The sequence below is a fragment of the Nyctereutes procyonoides genome, unplaced genomic scaffold (assembly GCF_905146905.1).
Source record: "Nyctereutes procyonoides isolate TBG_1078 unplaced genomic scaffold, NYPRO_anot_genome, whole genome shotgun sequence".
NCBI classification, from domain to species: domain Eukaryota; kingdom Metazoa; phylum Chordata; class Mammalia; order Carnivora; family Canidae; genus Nyctereutes; species Nyctereutes procyonoides.
In genome coordinates this window covers 25,599,470-25,616,709 of record NW_026575040.1, presented here as the reverse complement: position 1 = coordinate 25,616,709, position 17,240 = coordinate 25,599,470, and the positions used below count along the sequence as shown (strand labels likewise).

Genomic DNA, 17,240 nt, shown 5'->3' with positions numbered 1-17,240 from the left:
AATCTTTGCCCAAAACTGTATCACTTAAAGTTATTTAACTCTCTTAATTAAAAGTCTATAATGTATATAATTTTATGTACCTTAATTGTACTTCTGAACATACAATGGGGCCAATTCCATAAATAACACTCAAGAATTCCAAAGATTGTATATAAATATTTAAGAATGATTTAGTTGATGCCAACATCATTTGGGAACATAAAAATGTATGTATTAAATAACAAGAATATGTGGTACAAGGCCTCATATGTAATAAATATTCAGTAACATTTGTGGAATAATTAACATTCCACAGAGTTAGAAAATTACCACCTTAAAAGGATCAAAAGTCATCCTGTCATTGGGTGACACAGAATAGCTGTTGGCAAAAAGAGAAAAGCTATTGGCAAAATCGATGTCACTCAGACTAAGAAGCAGTCACCTATATCCTAAAATCTTATAAACTCTCCCAGGGTAAGAAATTTAAAAAGTGTTTCTTTCCTTAACATTCATCCTATCTACTGCTGTTATCATCACAAAACAAGTATCAGCTTAAAAGTAGTCAACCTAGGGCAGCCCTGGTGGCTCAGCGGTTTAGCACCTGCCTTCAGCCCAGGGCGTGATCCTGGAGACTCGGGATCAAGTCCCACGTCAGGCTCCCTGCATGGAGCCTGCTTCTCCCTCTGCCTGTGTCTCTGCCTCTCTCTCTCTCTCTCTCTCTCTCTCTCTCTCTCTGTGTGTGTGTGTGTGTGTGTGTCCCTCATGAATAAATAAATAAAACATTAAAAAAAAAGTAGTCAACCTAAAATTTGTCATAAAGGTGATAAGCTAGACAAATCAAGATAATAACTAAACAGTGTCATCTACATAGATTTACCACTTTAAAACTATACCAAGAGACCTGAATGTGGGGATCCTGTGGTGGCTCAGTGGTTTAGCGCCTGCCTTCGGCCCAGGGCGTGATCCTGGAGACCCAGGATCGAGTCCCACATCAGGCTCCCTGCATGGAGCCTGCTTCTCCCTCTGCCTGTGTCTCTGCCTGCCTCTCTCACGTGCGCTCTCTCTCTGTCTTTCATAAATTCATAAATGAATAAATTTTTTTAAAAATCTTAAAAAAAAAAAAAAGGAGACCTGAATGGAGCTTCTCACGGAAGCTTGGTGAAGTGGTAGAAGCCAGAAGCAGCAGCAAGTGAGGATGGTTATTCTCTGGTAAACTTAACTTTTGCCATTTAACTGTTTCTATAAAGCCTCTCTTTAAAAACTCTAACTTAAGATCATGATTTCATTAGATTGTAAACAGAAAACAGCATGACTAATTTAACATGAACCTGAATAAAAGCACTCTCAGGGATTTTTGTACTGAAAATAAAGCCTACCTTTGCACTTATGTGCATATTTTAAATATGCACATTTTATGTACATTTTTAAAATATGCACACAAACAAATAAGTGCACACATACACACACAAATTTCTGAAAGTCAAATTCTTACAATACCTGGAAATGATTCCTTTGAGGTTCTGAAAATTTAATTACATTGGTTGGTTGACTATTAAATTCCTGCTTCTGACCATTGATAAATGGCCTAAAGTTTTCCGGAAGATGATATAAATCTGTCTGTTCATAATTATTTGGAGGACTATAACCACTCCCGCCTTCATCTCCACCTTCTTTGGGATGGTAGCCAGGATGCTGGTCATCATTTTTACTTTGATTGTCTTCCCAGCCGTTGTTACGTTTCTTTCCAACATATATATCCCGAATCTCATTATAGTCCTATTAGATAACAAGAGTAAAAACAAAGGGACTACGATCCATTCCCACTCTCACCAAAGTCATTACCCACCAGATACTTACATTTACATTTTGAGATTTAGGCAGCACTTGATGCTCATGCCAGTTCATCTCCAACTGCTCAGAGCGATGTAGCCTTGAGAAAAATCAATACTTTAGAGCCTATCACTTATTTGGACATAGATATCACAAAGAACCCAATATTTTAACATGTTTTTCCTCCAATCTTCACCTAAAATTCTAACAATTTAGTCTACAATTTTACAACCATGTACATTATTGCCTACTGAGAATCAAAAGAAAGAGCATTATAGAATTGCAATGTACAAGAAAAAGCGTTCAGTCCTTACTCTTCGTCTGTGCCATCCTCGCTGCAGTCCGAATAGTGGAGCTCGGGGGAGGACAAGTCATCATCTAGCATATCATGCGGAAGGTCAGTGAGTAACTGCTGCAACTGAGACGGGAAAGTCAGCATCAATATCACTCTGAATGAAACATGAGATGCCGAACCACAGCTGCCTTGCAATGAGTGATTTTGACTTTAGAAGTCAAAGAAGTTCCTAATTTCTCCATTTAATAAATTATTGAAATTCCACATAAATTATGTTCATCATTTCACTTGGGAAACAGGGGAATACACAATATCAGGATTTATATTAGAAGGCTTTTTTTCTACAAATGTCTTAAATACACTTAACATTACAATAGAATTTTAAAACTTCTTTATGGAAACACAGCAAGCTGTGATAATGGTACAATCATAGTATTATGTTATCATGGGGCAGACTGGAGTCTCAGAATCCTGTCCTGCCAGTAATCAGACCTTGGGGACTTGACAACCACACATCTCCCCGGGGAATCTGAGTAGCCAGCTCTACTGTGCCCAGGTGGTAAGAACAGAAATACCAGCAGCAGGTGGCCAGAAACCCTTAAAAGCTCTAATAATTTGATAGAAACCCCTTGGAGAGTGACTAATTAGCAGACTGCCATCTAATTCCAAAGATGAAAAGATACATGATACTCAGCTCTGGTAACACAGTTGAGTAAACACAGAGCTTTAAGATTCAGTTTTCTACAGAAAATACTCTGAAAAGCATAATTCCAAACCTGACATAAATTTGACTTCACTCTCCAATTTTTTTCTAGAAAAAAATTTTCTTAGCATTCTGCCTATAAAAACTAGATAAATTCATTTAAGTTTCAAGATAAATGGTGATTAAGAGATGAATGAATTGTCTTATTTGTCGACTGTCAGTATCTGTAATGTCTTTCTTCAAGTCCCAATATATTGTCCTAAAATGTATAGCAATCAGAAGATTCAAATACTATATTAAACAGAAGAGGGCTGCTTATGACTTCTATTTTTTTTTTTACGATTTATTTATTTATTCATGATAGACAGAGAGAGAGAGGCAGAGACACAGGCAGAGGGAGAAGCAGGCTCCATGCTGGGAGCCCTACGCAGGACTTGATCCCGGGACCCCAGGATCGCGCCCCAGGCCAAAGGCAGGCGCCAAACCACTGAGCCACCCAGGGATCCCCAGGACTTCTCTTTAAAATTAAGCACTAATTAAATCAACAAGTTGACTGAGTCCTCCATAGCACATAAATGAACCCTAGAGAATTATGCAATGAGTGAATTTTAAAGATACTAAATACTCTGCAAAACCTTGGGGAAAAAATGAGATGCTCCTTAGTCTATGGCAAGTTATTTTTCTCCATTTTAGAAGAAATGAAATGTAGTATAAAACATTTTTCAGTATTATATTTATAATCAAAAACCTTATGAAAGAAAATAAGTATGTGAAAAGTTAAATGAAAGTATTACGGGGGCACCTGGATGGCTAGTTGGCTAAATGTCCAACTTTTGATCTGAGCTCAGGTCTTGATCTCAGGGTCATGAGTTCAAACCCTCCATTGCCAGCATGGAGCTTACATGTATATATATACACACACATATATATATATATATATATATATATATATATATATATATATATATATATATATATATTAAGAAAGGTCTCAAAGGAATGTTTCAATTGCTAACTGAATTTTGGAGAAGTCAAATTAGGGAAATGGAAATGGAGTACGTGAAGAGGGGAGGGAGATACTTCCTTGATCCCACATATATTTCTAATATTCACTGTATTATTTTTTTTAAGTTTTCTCAATCCATTTTGTTCTTTAAAAATGACACAAGAGAAAAATATTCCATTCCAATGAAAAGTTAATTTCATCTCAAAATTTATTTGATATTAACATTAATAACTAAGACCTTGATTTATTGGTCACCTGCTCATGCTGGGTAATTAAAAAACCATTTTGAGAATTAGCTATATCAGTCAGACTTAACCCAAAGATATAAAGAATAAGAATCACACAAAAGAATCACTAAAAGCTAACAGAACACATCAACATATTAGTATGCTACATGTGTGCCTCAAGTGAAAGGTAGCAAAGTGATCTGAGAAAGATACAAAATTCACTAAGTAAAAAACATATATAAGGTCTTTTAAAAGTAGTCCAGCCTGTTTTGTCTGTAATTATGCATCACTCCTTTAAGGAAAAAGACCACCCCCATATACTACACAGAGAAAAATTACAACAAAATAAATTTCTTATACTTACATCAAGTAAGGACTCCTGTACAGAAAGAATATTTTCTTCTAAGCCTTCAGTGAGGTTCAAGTACATAGCCTTATAATTAAGGAAAACGTTGACAGGGACATCTGTACAGTACATATTTTCCTCTCACCAGGATAGAAAAAGCTATACAATAACTAAGCAGTTCGGAGTTTTGTGATACCACAAAATTAACAAAACTGGCATCCACAGAGGAAAATTAATTTGAGCCTAAGCAGTAAGTTCATCAAAATGCTTCTGGATCCACGGGTGAACTTAACAACTAGCAAAATCATCCCTATAGTGTTTTATAGGGATGACTATAAAATATTTTACATATATGCTAACACTTTGAAAGCGTTTCATTCACCTTCAAAAAATTTTTCCATGAAGTTCTTTGGCATAGCTGAGCCATATTCCTTGGCTTCTGTAACTCTCAAGACAGGGAAAAGCTAAATGAGGTGAGTTCTCCTAATAAGGCCATTCAAGAACAAAATCCCACCCCCCAAGGCTTCCATTCCCAGAACCCAAGTGTGCCCCCTTCCCATATACATTGTCAAATGGATTTTGGTTTTGGTCACTAAACTTTATACCATAAAACACAGAATTATCAGATCAACTTAGCATGTTACCAAGTCGAGAATTTTATAAACTATAAATTTTCTTCGTTAAAGATCCACTTAGCTACCAAATACAGATTCAAGGGCAAAGAGAACTATCTTTATAAATGATGACATTTAATCCCACTCATTACTTTGAAATTCATCAGATTGTTTTTTGGTCCCGAATGCAATCTTTTCAGTGGGATGTTATTGTGCGTCAACTGAACTTAATAATTAAAGAGATACCTTCCCTACAAAAAAAGATCATTTGCCATTGCTAAGGCTTCCACTGAAATGCATTCTAAACCATTCCATAAACTCCTCTCCCTTTACTACTTCACAGGTTTCTTCTCTAACAAGAAAAAACTGAGGGAATTTTACTCAAAGAATTTCAACAGCAAAACACTTTGCAATTACCCATGCAGAACATCCAAAACAGCTATGTTTAGGGGGAACGTAAAACAGAGAACATGTAAACCTTTTGTTAGGGTTTTCAATTTAAATTAACGAAACAGACTGTCTTTGGAGACTATGATCTTCAATATTCATGAAAGAAAGAGTTCTGATTACGAACCAGACATATTCTTCCTGTAGAAAAGCAGCATATGGAGCAGCCAACATTCATATGGCTTTTAAACAGGTTAGTTCATAAGTATACTGGAAAGATTCTGATATTTTACAATATAAATTATTAAATAATGCTTTTGGGAATATACAGTAAATAGAATCTTCATTTTAACCTAAGAGCCAAGTTAAAAACATCCTTGGAAAGGCTCAATATGGGAATGAGAAAGGGCCAAATAACTTGGCAGCTAGAGCCTTAGTTTATGAATTATACTACATGAAGAATTTTTTTTTAAAAAAATCCATTCCATTAGTAAGCTACATTTTATGTTAGTGGGGAAAACTCTGTCTAGATTACCACATATCTGAAAAAGAAATACAGCAGCTTTTGTTAGACAATATCAGCCCCACAAATGACACAGTACTTTAGGCCTGGAAGGAACACTGGAGCTCCTCCAAGCCAAATCTCTCCTTCTAAAGGGTTTGAACAAACCAAGGCCCAGAGGAGGGAAAGGGCATGCCCACGAAAGTGAGAGTTACAGCCCCAGAGCTGGCACCAGAACCTGTATCTCTCCATTTCCACTCCAATTTTCTTCTACATGACATTCCGTTGGTCACCAGAAGTCACTTATTTCTACCCGTTTGTATACAATCAAGCTACAGTCTGCCAGTCATGTTTTTGTTCCCATTGTGACAGTCCCTGAAAAACACCTGTATGTTTTGAGAAATATCCAAAGAAACAATCCAGAGGAAGTATAAGAAATTGCTAAAGAAAAACATCAACCATATGAATGCTCAACCATTTGTTCCTTTTTCTCAGGTGATAACAAGAAAAGGCCACTAAATAAGTCAAATAATATAAAATGTAAACAAATATAGCTTCATAACTCCCTCTAGTGGGGACAAAATGCCCATCTTTCTATAATTACATCAAACAAGGCAATTAAAAAGTAGAAGAAAGGCTATGCAGTAGAAACCCTACCTTTTTAAAATATAGGATTTCAATCAAGCTCAAATGAGCTTTATTATTCTATTAGAGAAGCACCAATATAAAAACCAAATGGACTCAAACCAGCATGGCCAGGTGTGAGTTTCTCTCTGCCATCTGCTTCCAAACCACCTATATTTCTACTCAGGATCATTTTTCAGACTTCAAATTAATCATTACTAAATGAACCATCATCAGCAAGTCTCATTTTGACATTGCAGATTACTAGTACTTTTGCCCCAAAACATCAGCTCCAAAATACATGCATACATACATAGAGTCAAGCAATAATCACAGAGCTGTTTTTGGTGACACTGCAGAAAGTACATGTATACTCCAGCAAACTGTGAGATTCCCAAAGGACAATCTACCCTAACCTATGGGTGTACCAATAACTTTGGAACCTGTAACCACTCCTATCACAACAGTAACAACTATAGGTCTCTAACGTTCCACAATGAAATGACAAAGCACACTGACTTAAGTGAAAAGTATTTTGAAAAAAATCACATTGTTACATTATGAATGAGTTAATAAAAGAACTTTTGAATTCCTCTTTCCTGGGCCAGCTTTTTTTTTTTTTGTATAAATTTATTTTTTATTGGTGTTCAATTTGCCAACATATAGAATAACACCCAGTGCTCATCCCGTCAAGTTCCTGGGCCAGTTTTATAAGTAAAAGTTTGCCTAGAATACTTTGGATGAGGTCTACTTAGTAGCAAAGACAACTACATCCATAATTCTTAAATGGTACAGCAAGAAAGTAAAGGGCTCCAATAAGCTGCAAGGAATATGGGTGATATAAATACTAACTGATGTGACAGCCTATCTCTATGGTATCCTCACCCTTGCTCATCTACACCCTAATCTGCTGTTTACTGCATAGAAGATTGAGTTTTGGATGTAACATGGGGTGAGGCTGTGGATTACGCACTTCTCTGCTATGCCTTGGCCCACAGTGAGCAAACTTTTACCATTAAAGAACTGATACTTTAGAAATGATTATAGTACCTCACTTTTCTGCAAAACTCTTGGGGATTTTTTTCAAAATACGGGTCTCATCATGTGGTTTGAGATTCCACTGGTCTAAATGTCCTCTGAATATTGAAACACTCTAAAAAATGAAGTGATTATTTCCTTTTCTGAAGATTAAATGCAAATGTACCTTCTCCCCTCACTCTTCAAAGCAAACAATGGCTTGAACAGAAATGGAAAAGGCAAGATCATAGTTGTAGAGCTGCTACTGGGATGGAATGGAAGTTGGAACTTGACTGTGGCTTATTCACTGACTTAAGGATAAGTGTAGACAAAATCTCAATTGCCCCAAAGAACCCAAATTAAGCTCAGCAACTGGCCATTCATACCAGAGGGTCAAAATCAGGATTACTCTACCATTTACAGAGAGAGAATCCTTAGTAGGGGAGACTATGAGTCAGATATGGTCCACTTGGCCCTACAGTACATCCTCAGGGATACAGACATTCCCCCCACATATGTGAACTGACTACCAAGTGATTCACTAAGTAGAGAAAGCAATATGCATTAGCCCTCTACTAACACTTATAAGCCAGCTGTTGATTCCAAAACTACCAACCAGGGAATAGGAAAAAACCACTCTTTTCTTTAACCTCACAAGGCTGTGAAATGTTTTTCTATAGTAGGTTTAGACAGGTCAATTGGAGGAGATTGAAATAGCCTCTGGATATGCAAACAAACCTAGGTTTGATTAACCAATTTGTCATTTTAACTTGCAGTGATGATATATACAAAACTGAATTTTTATGAATAATCCTGAATTTTGTTGGTGAAAATTTGAAACCCTATAGCCTCTGATCTTACTTATTCCCTTGCAGCAATTAGGAAAAAAAAAAAAGGCAAAAACACTTATTAACATGAAACATAATCAGCATGTCAGAGTCAAGTTAACTAATATGGTCTTTTCTTTAACTTTGCTAGAAATACTCATTCTTAGATATTTTTACTTCTTGAGAGCTCTTTGTCCTCTGGAAATTCCCTATCCCAGTTTATAACCTATCAAGAGTGATCCCTAGGGCTATTTTCTATATACCTAGAATTAATTGCCTCTTTAACTAATGTCCCTCTTAAAACTTTCACCACACAATACACGTCTAATTAGTTCCCTCTAATACCCTAACCATCTCTCTAATATCTTTTCCAATGAAAAATCACCTGTCAGATTGTTTTTTCTTCTTCTTTAAAGTCTACTATAATAATTACTTAAACTGATCCCCTCAAGAATCCCAGTAGCTAAATTCCAGCAAACTATCCAAAGCCATCAGGGGTCATGAAGACCTCGTGCTGTGAGTTCCTCACCCCATCCTTGCCACAACAATTGTGGTGAAGGGCCCTGTCAAAATCTAGAAACCCTGGTCGGGGTCAGACTCCAATGCCCTCAGCGGCCTGGCGGAGCATTTACAAGAGCGTAGCTGGCAAGTCCAAGTGAATCAGCCCATGTTGGTGTGAGAGGACCATGGCCAGCTGGGGATGGACAGCCACTGCTCAGATTCAGCCTGCCTGCTGCCATGTGCATATGTGGCCAGGGCTTAGGACCTTTCCAGACAAGCCAGAAATTCTGAGTTGTTACATGAAATTTTCCAATCTTTAAATATAGATTGAACTTTTAAAAACACTGCACAACCAAACAAGACAAAATGTCTATGGACAAAAATCCACTGAGCTGCCAGTTTTCTATCTCTACCCTAACTCTACTGCCAACTACATGGGCAAATGATCATATTATTTGCTTCTTCTTAATACTAGTCCACAGTAACTATTAAAAAGGATTGTTTTACATATTAGAAAATGGATCATATCAAGCATAGCCTCAATACAAAAGAAGCTTATTATCATAGTCAATCAAGAAATTTATCTCAAACTAAAAACAATCCTAATAAATTGACTTTCACCAACTGCTACTACTACTGCTGCCACCATTTACTGAACATTACTATGTGCCAGGAATTCTGTTAAACTCGTAGATGTATATAATCTCCTCCTTTGAGGAGATTATAGTCCTTTTCTCCTTGAGTCTATTCACCACACAGCATACAGTAAGATCTTTATATACACGATCAGGTAACACTTCCCTGCTTAAAATCCTCCCCTGACTTCCATTTTCTCCTGGAATAAAATACAAACAACTTACCATGACATACGATTTGGCCCTAGCCAACCTCTTTAGCCTGTTTCCACACTCATTCCTTGGTTACCCAATCCCCATATCACTGCCTTCTGGTTGTTCTGCAAATATACAAGGTCTCTTCCCAACTTGTATGCTTTACACTTGTTGCATGTCTTGGCCGAGAATATTCTTCCTCAGGCTTCTGCACTGGCTGTTCCTTCTCATGAGTCAGAGTCTAAGCTCAGGCATTTCCCCCTCCAAAAGACCTTCTTTTATCAGTGCCCTTCCAGTTATTTTAATTTCATTCTATTTTGTTCCCTTATCATTTATCAGTGCTAAATTATCACTCACTCAAATTATTTTATTCATTGGTTTACTTGCTTATTGCCTGCCTCCACAAGGATGTAAGATACCTGAAGCAAAGAACCTTGCTGGACTTGTTCAAGGCAAAGTTCCAGGCAACCAGAAACAAGGTCTCTGCCTCTAAGCCTCCAAAGCCAACCACTACCTCCTAAATGAAAAGATCTTAAAGCATCTAACCATTTACTGCATTTTAGTCTTGTTTCAAAAAAGGAAACATTCCACTCAACCACATTTTAAAGGTTCAAATACTGATCAAGTTTTAGGGGGTGACAAAAAAATTCTAAATCCCTTCAAAATGACATAAGATGGTATCATTTTTGATCAGGATAAAAACTTCAAGATTGGGTTTAGAGTCTTTTTTCTGAGTAACTTACCTCTTTCTCCCTTTCATAATCTTCTTTGTCATACTCTTCATCTTCATTTTGTGTCTGCAGTGCCACACTGCCAAAATCTAATGACATGGTCTTCCTGTGGAAAGAGGAAGATGCTTGATTTCTAAATATCCCATAAAATCTCCCCAGACCAAACTACACAAGAGATGCCATATGCAAAAAAGACAACAGCAGCCAGGGAAAAGATATATGTAACTCATGCATGACAAATGGTTACTATTCCAAATATAAGGACAGTGCTTACAAATCAATGTGATTTACAGAAAAATAGCTGTATGACATTAATTCATAGAAAAGAAAAATGCACCGAGGTGGCTTAGTAGGTCAAGGGACTGCCTTTGGCTCAGGTCATGATGCCAAGACCCTGGGATCCAGCCCTGTGCTCCCAGCTCCCTGCTCAACAGGGAACCTGCTTCTTCCTCTCCCCACACCAAACACCCCCCCCATACTTGTGCGCTCTCTCTCTCTCTCAAATAAATAAAACCTTAAAAAAAGAAAAGAAAACTGCAAAAAGCTAATAAACCTGTGACTAGACCTTTCTCATGGTCTGGAACATAGAACTTAAAACAGGAAGATTTTTTTGTTCACACACAAAAAATAAGATAATAAACTAGAAATATGCCAAGACAAAAATTTTAAGAATATGCTCAAAGTTACTAAGTTGGTTTATTAAATATCGCAAAGGGAGCATTCTCCACAATTTGTTTCATCCTTTGAATATCACAAATCCAAATGTCATGTTTCACAAAAAGAAAGCCACTAAATCCTGAGTTAATGACTGCCACCCAAAAACCATTTACCATCTGGTAAACTGTGTAGCATACAACAAAAATGTCACTGTTAGACGTCCTGCTCTTTGGCTTGATAAACTCAGGTTGTAGCAAAAAAAAAAAAAAAAAAAAAAAAAAAAAAATACTCAGGAAAAACAGAAGTGAAGACTGTGAAGCTGTACCACTGTAGAGTTCCAATTCCAAAAGCAACAGCAAAAACTCTCTGCAGAATGGCTACTGCTGGGGCAGAAGCAGCAGCAGCAGGAGGTGGGTTTTCAAGTACTTACAGTCAAGAGCCTGCTGATGATTTGAATTATACTTAGGAATCGTGGCTACACAGACTACCCAGAATTTCAAAGGTCCAAAGAATCCCAACAAAAAAGGAGGCAGGCGTCATCAATTACCCAGCCTAATACTGCCTTCCATTCACTCCGCTCTTCTGCATGCCAGGGAAATGCACTTTGATGTGAGCCTGAGCCACAATTCATTCACTGCACTTTCCAGACTCTAAAACGGTATTAAACTGGAAATGAATTGAGAAGCATAGGCCCAGGAATTCAAATACATTTTACCATAAAGAACTTAGCTCCTTCATGTTAACAGTTGAGAACTATGATCACAAACTTTTCGGTAAGGCAATAGCTCTACAAGCAAAAGATATTCCACTTCATCAGACCTAGCGCACCTCTGATTATATGACACCGTTCCATTTGTACCACTAAGAAAAAGATGTGGCCAATTAAATTATGACACATCATTAATTTTAAACTGCAGCCTGACTTTGCAGATATTAAAATTTGAAAAGAAAATGTGTATTTTAGAATGGATGAAATAGGGCATTACAGACTAACACAAATATGAATTTTAATGTTGAAAATCCCCATACAATGAGTTTCTGTTTTTCAAAGACTAACTTATGTTTCTTGTCCCAACTGTAATTTGCAGTCCACCTTCTTTATCCCTCCCTCTCTGGTTCCTACACCCAGACCATCCCTTTCGACTGATCAAATCAAACCCCTTACATCAACTAGCTTCTGTTTCTTAGACCAGACCTGCTCCTTTCTATTCTTGTGCCGGAGCTAAGAGGAGGAAGGGAAATGTGCATTTTTTCACTAAGAGGGAAAATACGTAAATTTAAGGAATCTAAACCTCATCTCCACCCAACCGCTAAAAGAACCTTTTTGTACACCTGAATGTACAAGTTAGAGACCTGAATGTAAAGAGCCTATAACATAGCTGAAATGGTAAGGGAAAAACACACAAGCTCATGTCTCTAGGGTTTTTTCATTACTGCAAGTGAACATGAAATCTACAGAATTCAACAAATAATGAAAATACTAGGCCATTGAAATCCTGGCTCCTTTAAAGAAATTAGATTAAATTGGACCTTAAGGACAACCCTGAATTCTCCAGGCAGAAATCATCTTTCCTCCTTCTGATATTTATAGTATTCTCCGCCTCTTCTTGTATTTTATAGTTAAAGCCAAAATATTGATTTGGGTTAATTTCTCCTGTATTAGACAAAAGAAAGGAGAGGTTTTCTTTTTTCAATCCTTCACTAACATGGCATCAATTCCTGTTGAATATTGAAAAAGAACATCAAGCTTTACAGCAGCCCATTGCCAAATACAGCTATTTTAAATAAAGAGCTACTTTTTCTCAGAGAATAGTGAATTCTGCAAAGTATTTTCAAGTGAAGAAAATATAAGAGACCAAAGTGTATCTCTTTCCAATGGCTTTTTAATCCAAACTATGTCATTAAATAAAGATCTGCAAATATCTGGAAAGACCAAAATCTCTCCAGACTGGAGAAGAAAAGATACAAATAAGTTTTTCTTTTTTTTTTTTATTTTTTTATTTTTTTTTTACAAATAAGTTTTTCTTCTCAAAAGTGCGAACTACTGGAGACCTTAAAAAACTATTTCAGCATAAAGAGAAATCAGATAAACTTACTGTGGATAAATAATCAGCATTTCAACTAAAATTTAAAATAAAAGCTAATGCTTTTCCACAATTTATTAATCACTACTAATTACCACTGTTATCAGAGACTTTACTGTAATAGAACAATAAAAGAAACTTTTTAATTTTTTTTAAGATTTTATTTATTTATTCATAGAGACAGAGAGAGAGAGAGAGAGAGGCAGAGACACAGGCAGAGGGAGAAGCAGGCATCATACAGAGAGCCCGATGTGGGACTCGATCCAGCGTCTCCAGGATCACGCCCTGGGCTGCAGGCGGCGCTAAACCGCTGTGCCACCAGGGCTGCCCTAAAAGAAACTTTTTTTTAGAAGAAAAAAAATAATAGTAAGACAGTAAACCCAGAAGCCATAAAGGAAAAACTTGACAGAAACTTAACCACAAAAAATAAATTCTTTATATGGCAAAAGAGACCTCATTGACAAGTCAGATATTATGTATGAAAAAAAAACACTAACGAAGTTGAGAGATAAAATAATAGTAATGTATCGTAAGAAAAATATTTGCAAAAAACATGACAAATATCCCAATATACAACTTTCAAAAAGAAATGAGAAAGAGACAACCCAATTTAAAATGGGCAACCAACACAATTCATTTTTAAAAATAAGTGTTAAATGTTCAATTAACTTAGAAGATGTGTAAGTCATGAAGAATGCAGTGTCATTTAAACACTGAAATGATTTCCAACCGCTAAATTTAAAAAGAAAAAAAGGTTAATAACACTTAGTGGTGGCTATTTTGTAGAAAACAGGTAACCTCAGGAATTGCTGCTGAGAAGCATGAATTGCAAAAACCATCCTGAAAATTACCATATTAATGTATTGAAAAAGAACTTTTGTCCTAGTAAAAGTACTTTTGAATGAATTTGGTGATACTATACTATTAATAGAAGTAATGATGTATTTCTTTGATAACTGATCATCAATCAAGATGCAGGATAAGTGTACTATATGCTTTTTAAAAATAGTTAATACTTTCTTCCCAAATAACTTTTTCTGAACCTACTGATAAGACTATGTTCTTTTTTTGTTTTTAAACACTGAGATCAGAAGGACTCCATCTCAGTACTCGTTTTGTAGTTACTGGCTACATTTTCTTTGCCTTTCTTGCCGTGAGAGGGAAAACCAATGAGTGTCTTGGTAGGACAAAATATCAGAAACCAAAAACACTGTTTTCATGTCATCCAAAAACCTGTAAGCCCTCTGAAGGCAGAATTAAAATGCATGTCCCCCACGTGCTGCACATAGCAAGCACATAATAAATATTTGTTGAATATGATACATTCATGGGGCCCTATAGGATTCAATATTTCAATAAAACTTTCCCGGGCACCCACTTTATAACCTAGATGACATGTTATCAGCCTTCGAGAAACAATGATATAAATTAATAGTTACCATAATACATTGTAATAAGTTCTGTAATAGAGGAAAGTATAAAGCACAAACTGGCTCTGACTAAAAAGAAAGGGCAGCTGAGAGAAGTTTCACAGAAAGAAAAGGCTTTTGGTCACAACGGACACAATACTGCGGAAAGTGGTTAAGAATAAGGGCGCTGGATTCTAGCTCTCTACCTATCAGCTGTGCAAGCCTAAGGACGCGGCTTCCATTTTCTTATGAATAAAATGGGGGTAAAAAGAGTACCTACCTCAAAGATTGGTTATGAAGATTCACAAGATAATGAATGTAGAGTGCTTAGTACTAAGTACCAATCGATACATTTTAGTTTTGTTATTATTATAGCATTCTTACCAGTGAAGAGCCTGCAGCTACAAAAGAGGTCCAAACAAAGAGGATTCAGTACATCCGAGAAAGGTGAATACGCAGCAGGTAGGAAACCTTACCTCGACTAATGCAACCTTTTCTAGGATGAAAATGCCACCTCCTTCAAGATGCCCTCCTGATCGTGTTGCCCCAGGAAATCGGCCACTTTTTTGCACTCTCAGGCTATATTTCTTACACTTTTCTTAAGCCTTCAATTTCGGCCTCTCACTTAGTTGGGTGCATTTACATATCCAGGGAGTGCATGTAAAGTGCCACGCGTCGTGAAGGATATGGTGAAACTCAGCTTAAACCAAACTCAAAGTTCGTGACTACAGGACAAAGGTCAAGTGCCACAGCGGGGGGCGGGGGGCTGGGGATCGCGTATAAACGCCCTAGGAAATTCTACTTACTTGCTTACAGGCTAGCTTCCCTTCCAGAATGAAAACAGCCAGGACACTGTCTGAGGCTTGCAACGCCAGGCTTTAAAAAAAAGGCTTAAAAATCGCTTATTCGATTCTTAGCCAAGCGCTTGCTCAAGATCACAAAGTTTAACAGGACTTCGCAGAGGGAAAGACAGCAGACGTGTAAAGAAGCCACGGCAGTGACCTGCGATCGGCGCTCACGACAGCAGCCTGGACCCGGCGCAGACTCCGATTCAAGGCGCGGGAGGAAGGCGGCGGGGAGGCAGCCGCGGGCCGCAGGGGTCCACGCCGAGGAGCCCGGGCTGGCGTCAACCACAGCGCGGCGAGCGCGAACCGCGAGAGGGTGCCTGGGGCTGGCCCGGCCGCCTGGGCTGCCGGCGCCACCCGCGCCCGGTCGCCACGCGTGGAGTCCCCACTGTGAGCCAGGCGCGCGCCAGGCCGACCACCACGGGGCTCCCCAGGACGCGGACCCCCGCGCCGCCTGAACGAGGCGCGGCGGGCTCCCACCCGTCCCTTAGTACTGAGCAGAAACCTGGGGTCTCGCTGACTCTTCCGAGTCCAAGCCTGAGTCCCGCAGCCCGCGGACAGTCCGCCACCGCCGGGTTGGAGGAGCGGGCGGCTCAGCCCCCGGGACGCCACAGCCGGAATCCCCAGGGCCCCGCACCTTCTCCAGCCCCAGCTCCAAGGCCAGCCGAGAAGCGAAACTCACCGGCGGCCGCGGCGCTGTCACCACGGGGAAACCGTGCCCCCGCCGGAGACCGACTCCTAACAACCCCCCCTTGCCGGGGTCTCTAACCTGCTAGCGCCTTCCTCGTCACAACCGAACCCAGGGGCGCGGGGCCGTTGATGAGCAGCCGCCTCCTCCAATCGGCGGCTAGAGGCTGGCCCGGTGGGCGGGGCCGTGCCTGCCCGAGCCTGGGCGCGGAGGCGGAGGTCTCCGCCCCTCCCAAGCTTGCTTGAGAATTCCGCCCGCAGTTGCGATTGTATGGCTGTTTAAAAGCGGGCGCCAGAGGTGGCGGGAAGGTCCTCCCGTGCGCCCATTGGTGAGTTAGCGAGCCAATTACGAGAGGGTTGGCTCCAGAGGGGGCGGGCTTACGGTTGCTTAGAGATGCCGAGCGCCGGGGTTTGGGCCTTCCGAGAGAATGAATCCGTCCGGACGGGGGCGCCCCTTGCTGCCTCCGGCACCTGCTGGCACCCCCTGGGCCCCCTCGCCCCGCGCCTTCCACTCCTAAACCTCAGGTCTCGGCCGCAGCACACGGAATCCCTCACATTCCCCACCGAATCCTTTCCCTTAAAGGTTTTTGCACTTGCCCCTTTGATTCTGTAAGGTTCCTGCTTCCCCATCACCTAAACACGCTTAGGTGTAGTTTTATTTTGTCTCCTTGCTTACTGGGTCCTGCCTCGTTTGAATTTGCGTTTTCTTGCATTACCCATGAGATGGCACATTTCCCCCACGTGTCTATTCACTTCTTGAATTTCCCCCAGGTGTGAATGTTCTTGTCACTTTAGGTATACGTTAGCCTGTCCTTTAAGAAAGGGCTGCCTAGTGTAGACTAAAGCCCGTTCTGTATCCACCTTCCAACTTAAAAGGGTTTCAGTGGATATCAAGGAGTTGGTAGCACTAGGTTCGCATTTCTTTTTAACACTTTCCCATATATACGAGAAAACCTTTCCCATACAGTATGGAGCAAAATGGTTGTTTAAGGCTCTTCATAATCCGTCTAGTTTTCTTTTGCCAACTCACCATCCAACTCCTGTGATGCCTACACTGATCCCTGTAACCCCATTGACTAGCATAAGGGTACATGTGCCACATAATAGGTACTCACTCAATCCTTAGCAATAAGTGACTG

At 39.3% G+C, this 17,240-nt stretch overlaps 1 protein-coding gene across 6 annotated transcripts in view; it reads right to left on the bottom strand.

Moving 5' to 3' along the window:
* CEP152 (centrosomal protein 152) overlaps positions 1-16,343 on the bottom strand; it is an 88,087-nt gene extending 71,744 nt beyond the window's left edge. For 3 of the 6 annotated variants that reach the window (XM_055320076.1, XM_055320081.1, XM_055320080.1), the window contains exons 1-5: positions 16,097-16,212; positions 10,432-10,525; positions 2,124-2,227; positions 1,837-1,909; positions 1,477-1,755 (exon numbers count right to left, since the gene is read on the bottom strand). In XM_055320076.1, the coding sequence (XP_055176051.1) occupies positions 1,477-1,755; positions 1,837-1,909; positions 2,124-2,227; positions 10,432-10,518 (543 nt within the window). In that variant the 5' untranslated portion in view covers positions 10,519-10,525; positions 16,097-16,212. Of the gene's footprint in view, positions 1-1,476; positions 1,756-1,836; positions 1,910-2,123; positions 2,228-10,431; positions 10,526-15,375; positions 15,452-16,096 lie in introns of those variants that run through there. The other 3 variants (XM_055320078.1, XM_055320079.1, XM_055320082.1) reach the window with 3 other exon arrangements.
* Between the last annotated feature and the right edge of the window lie 897 nt (positions 16,344-17,240).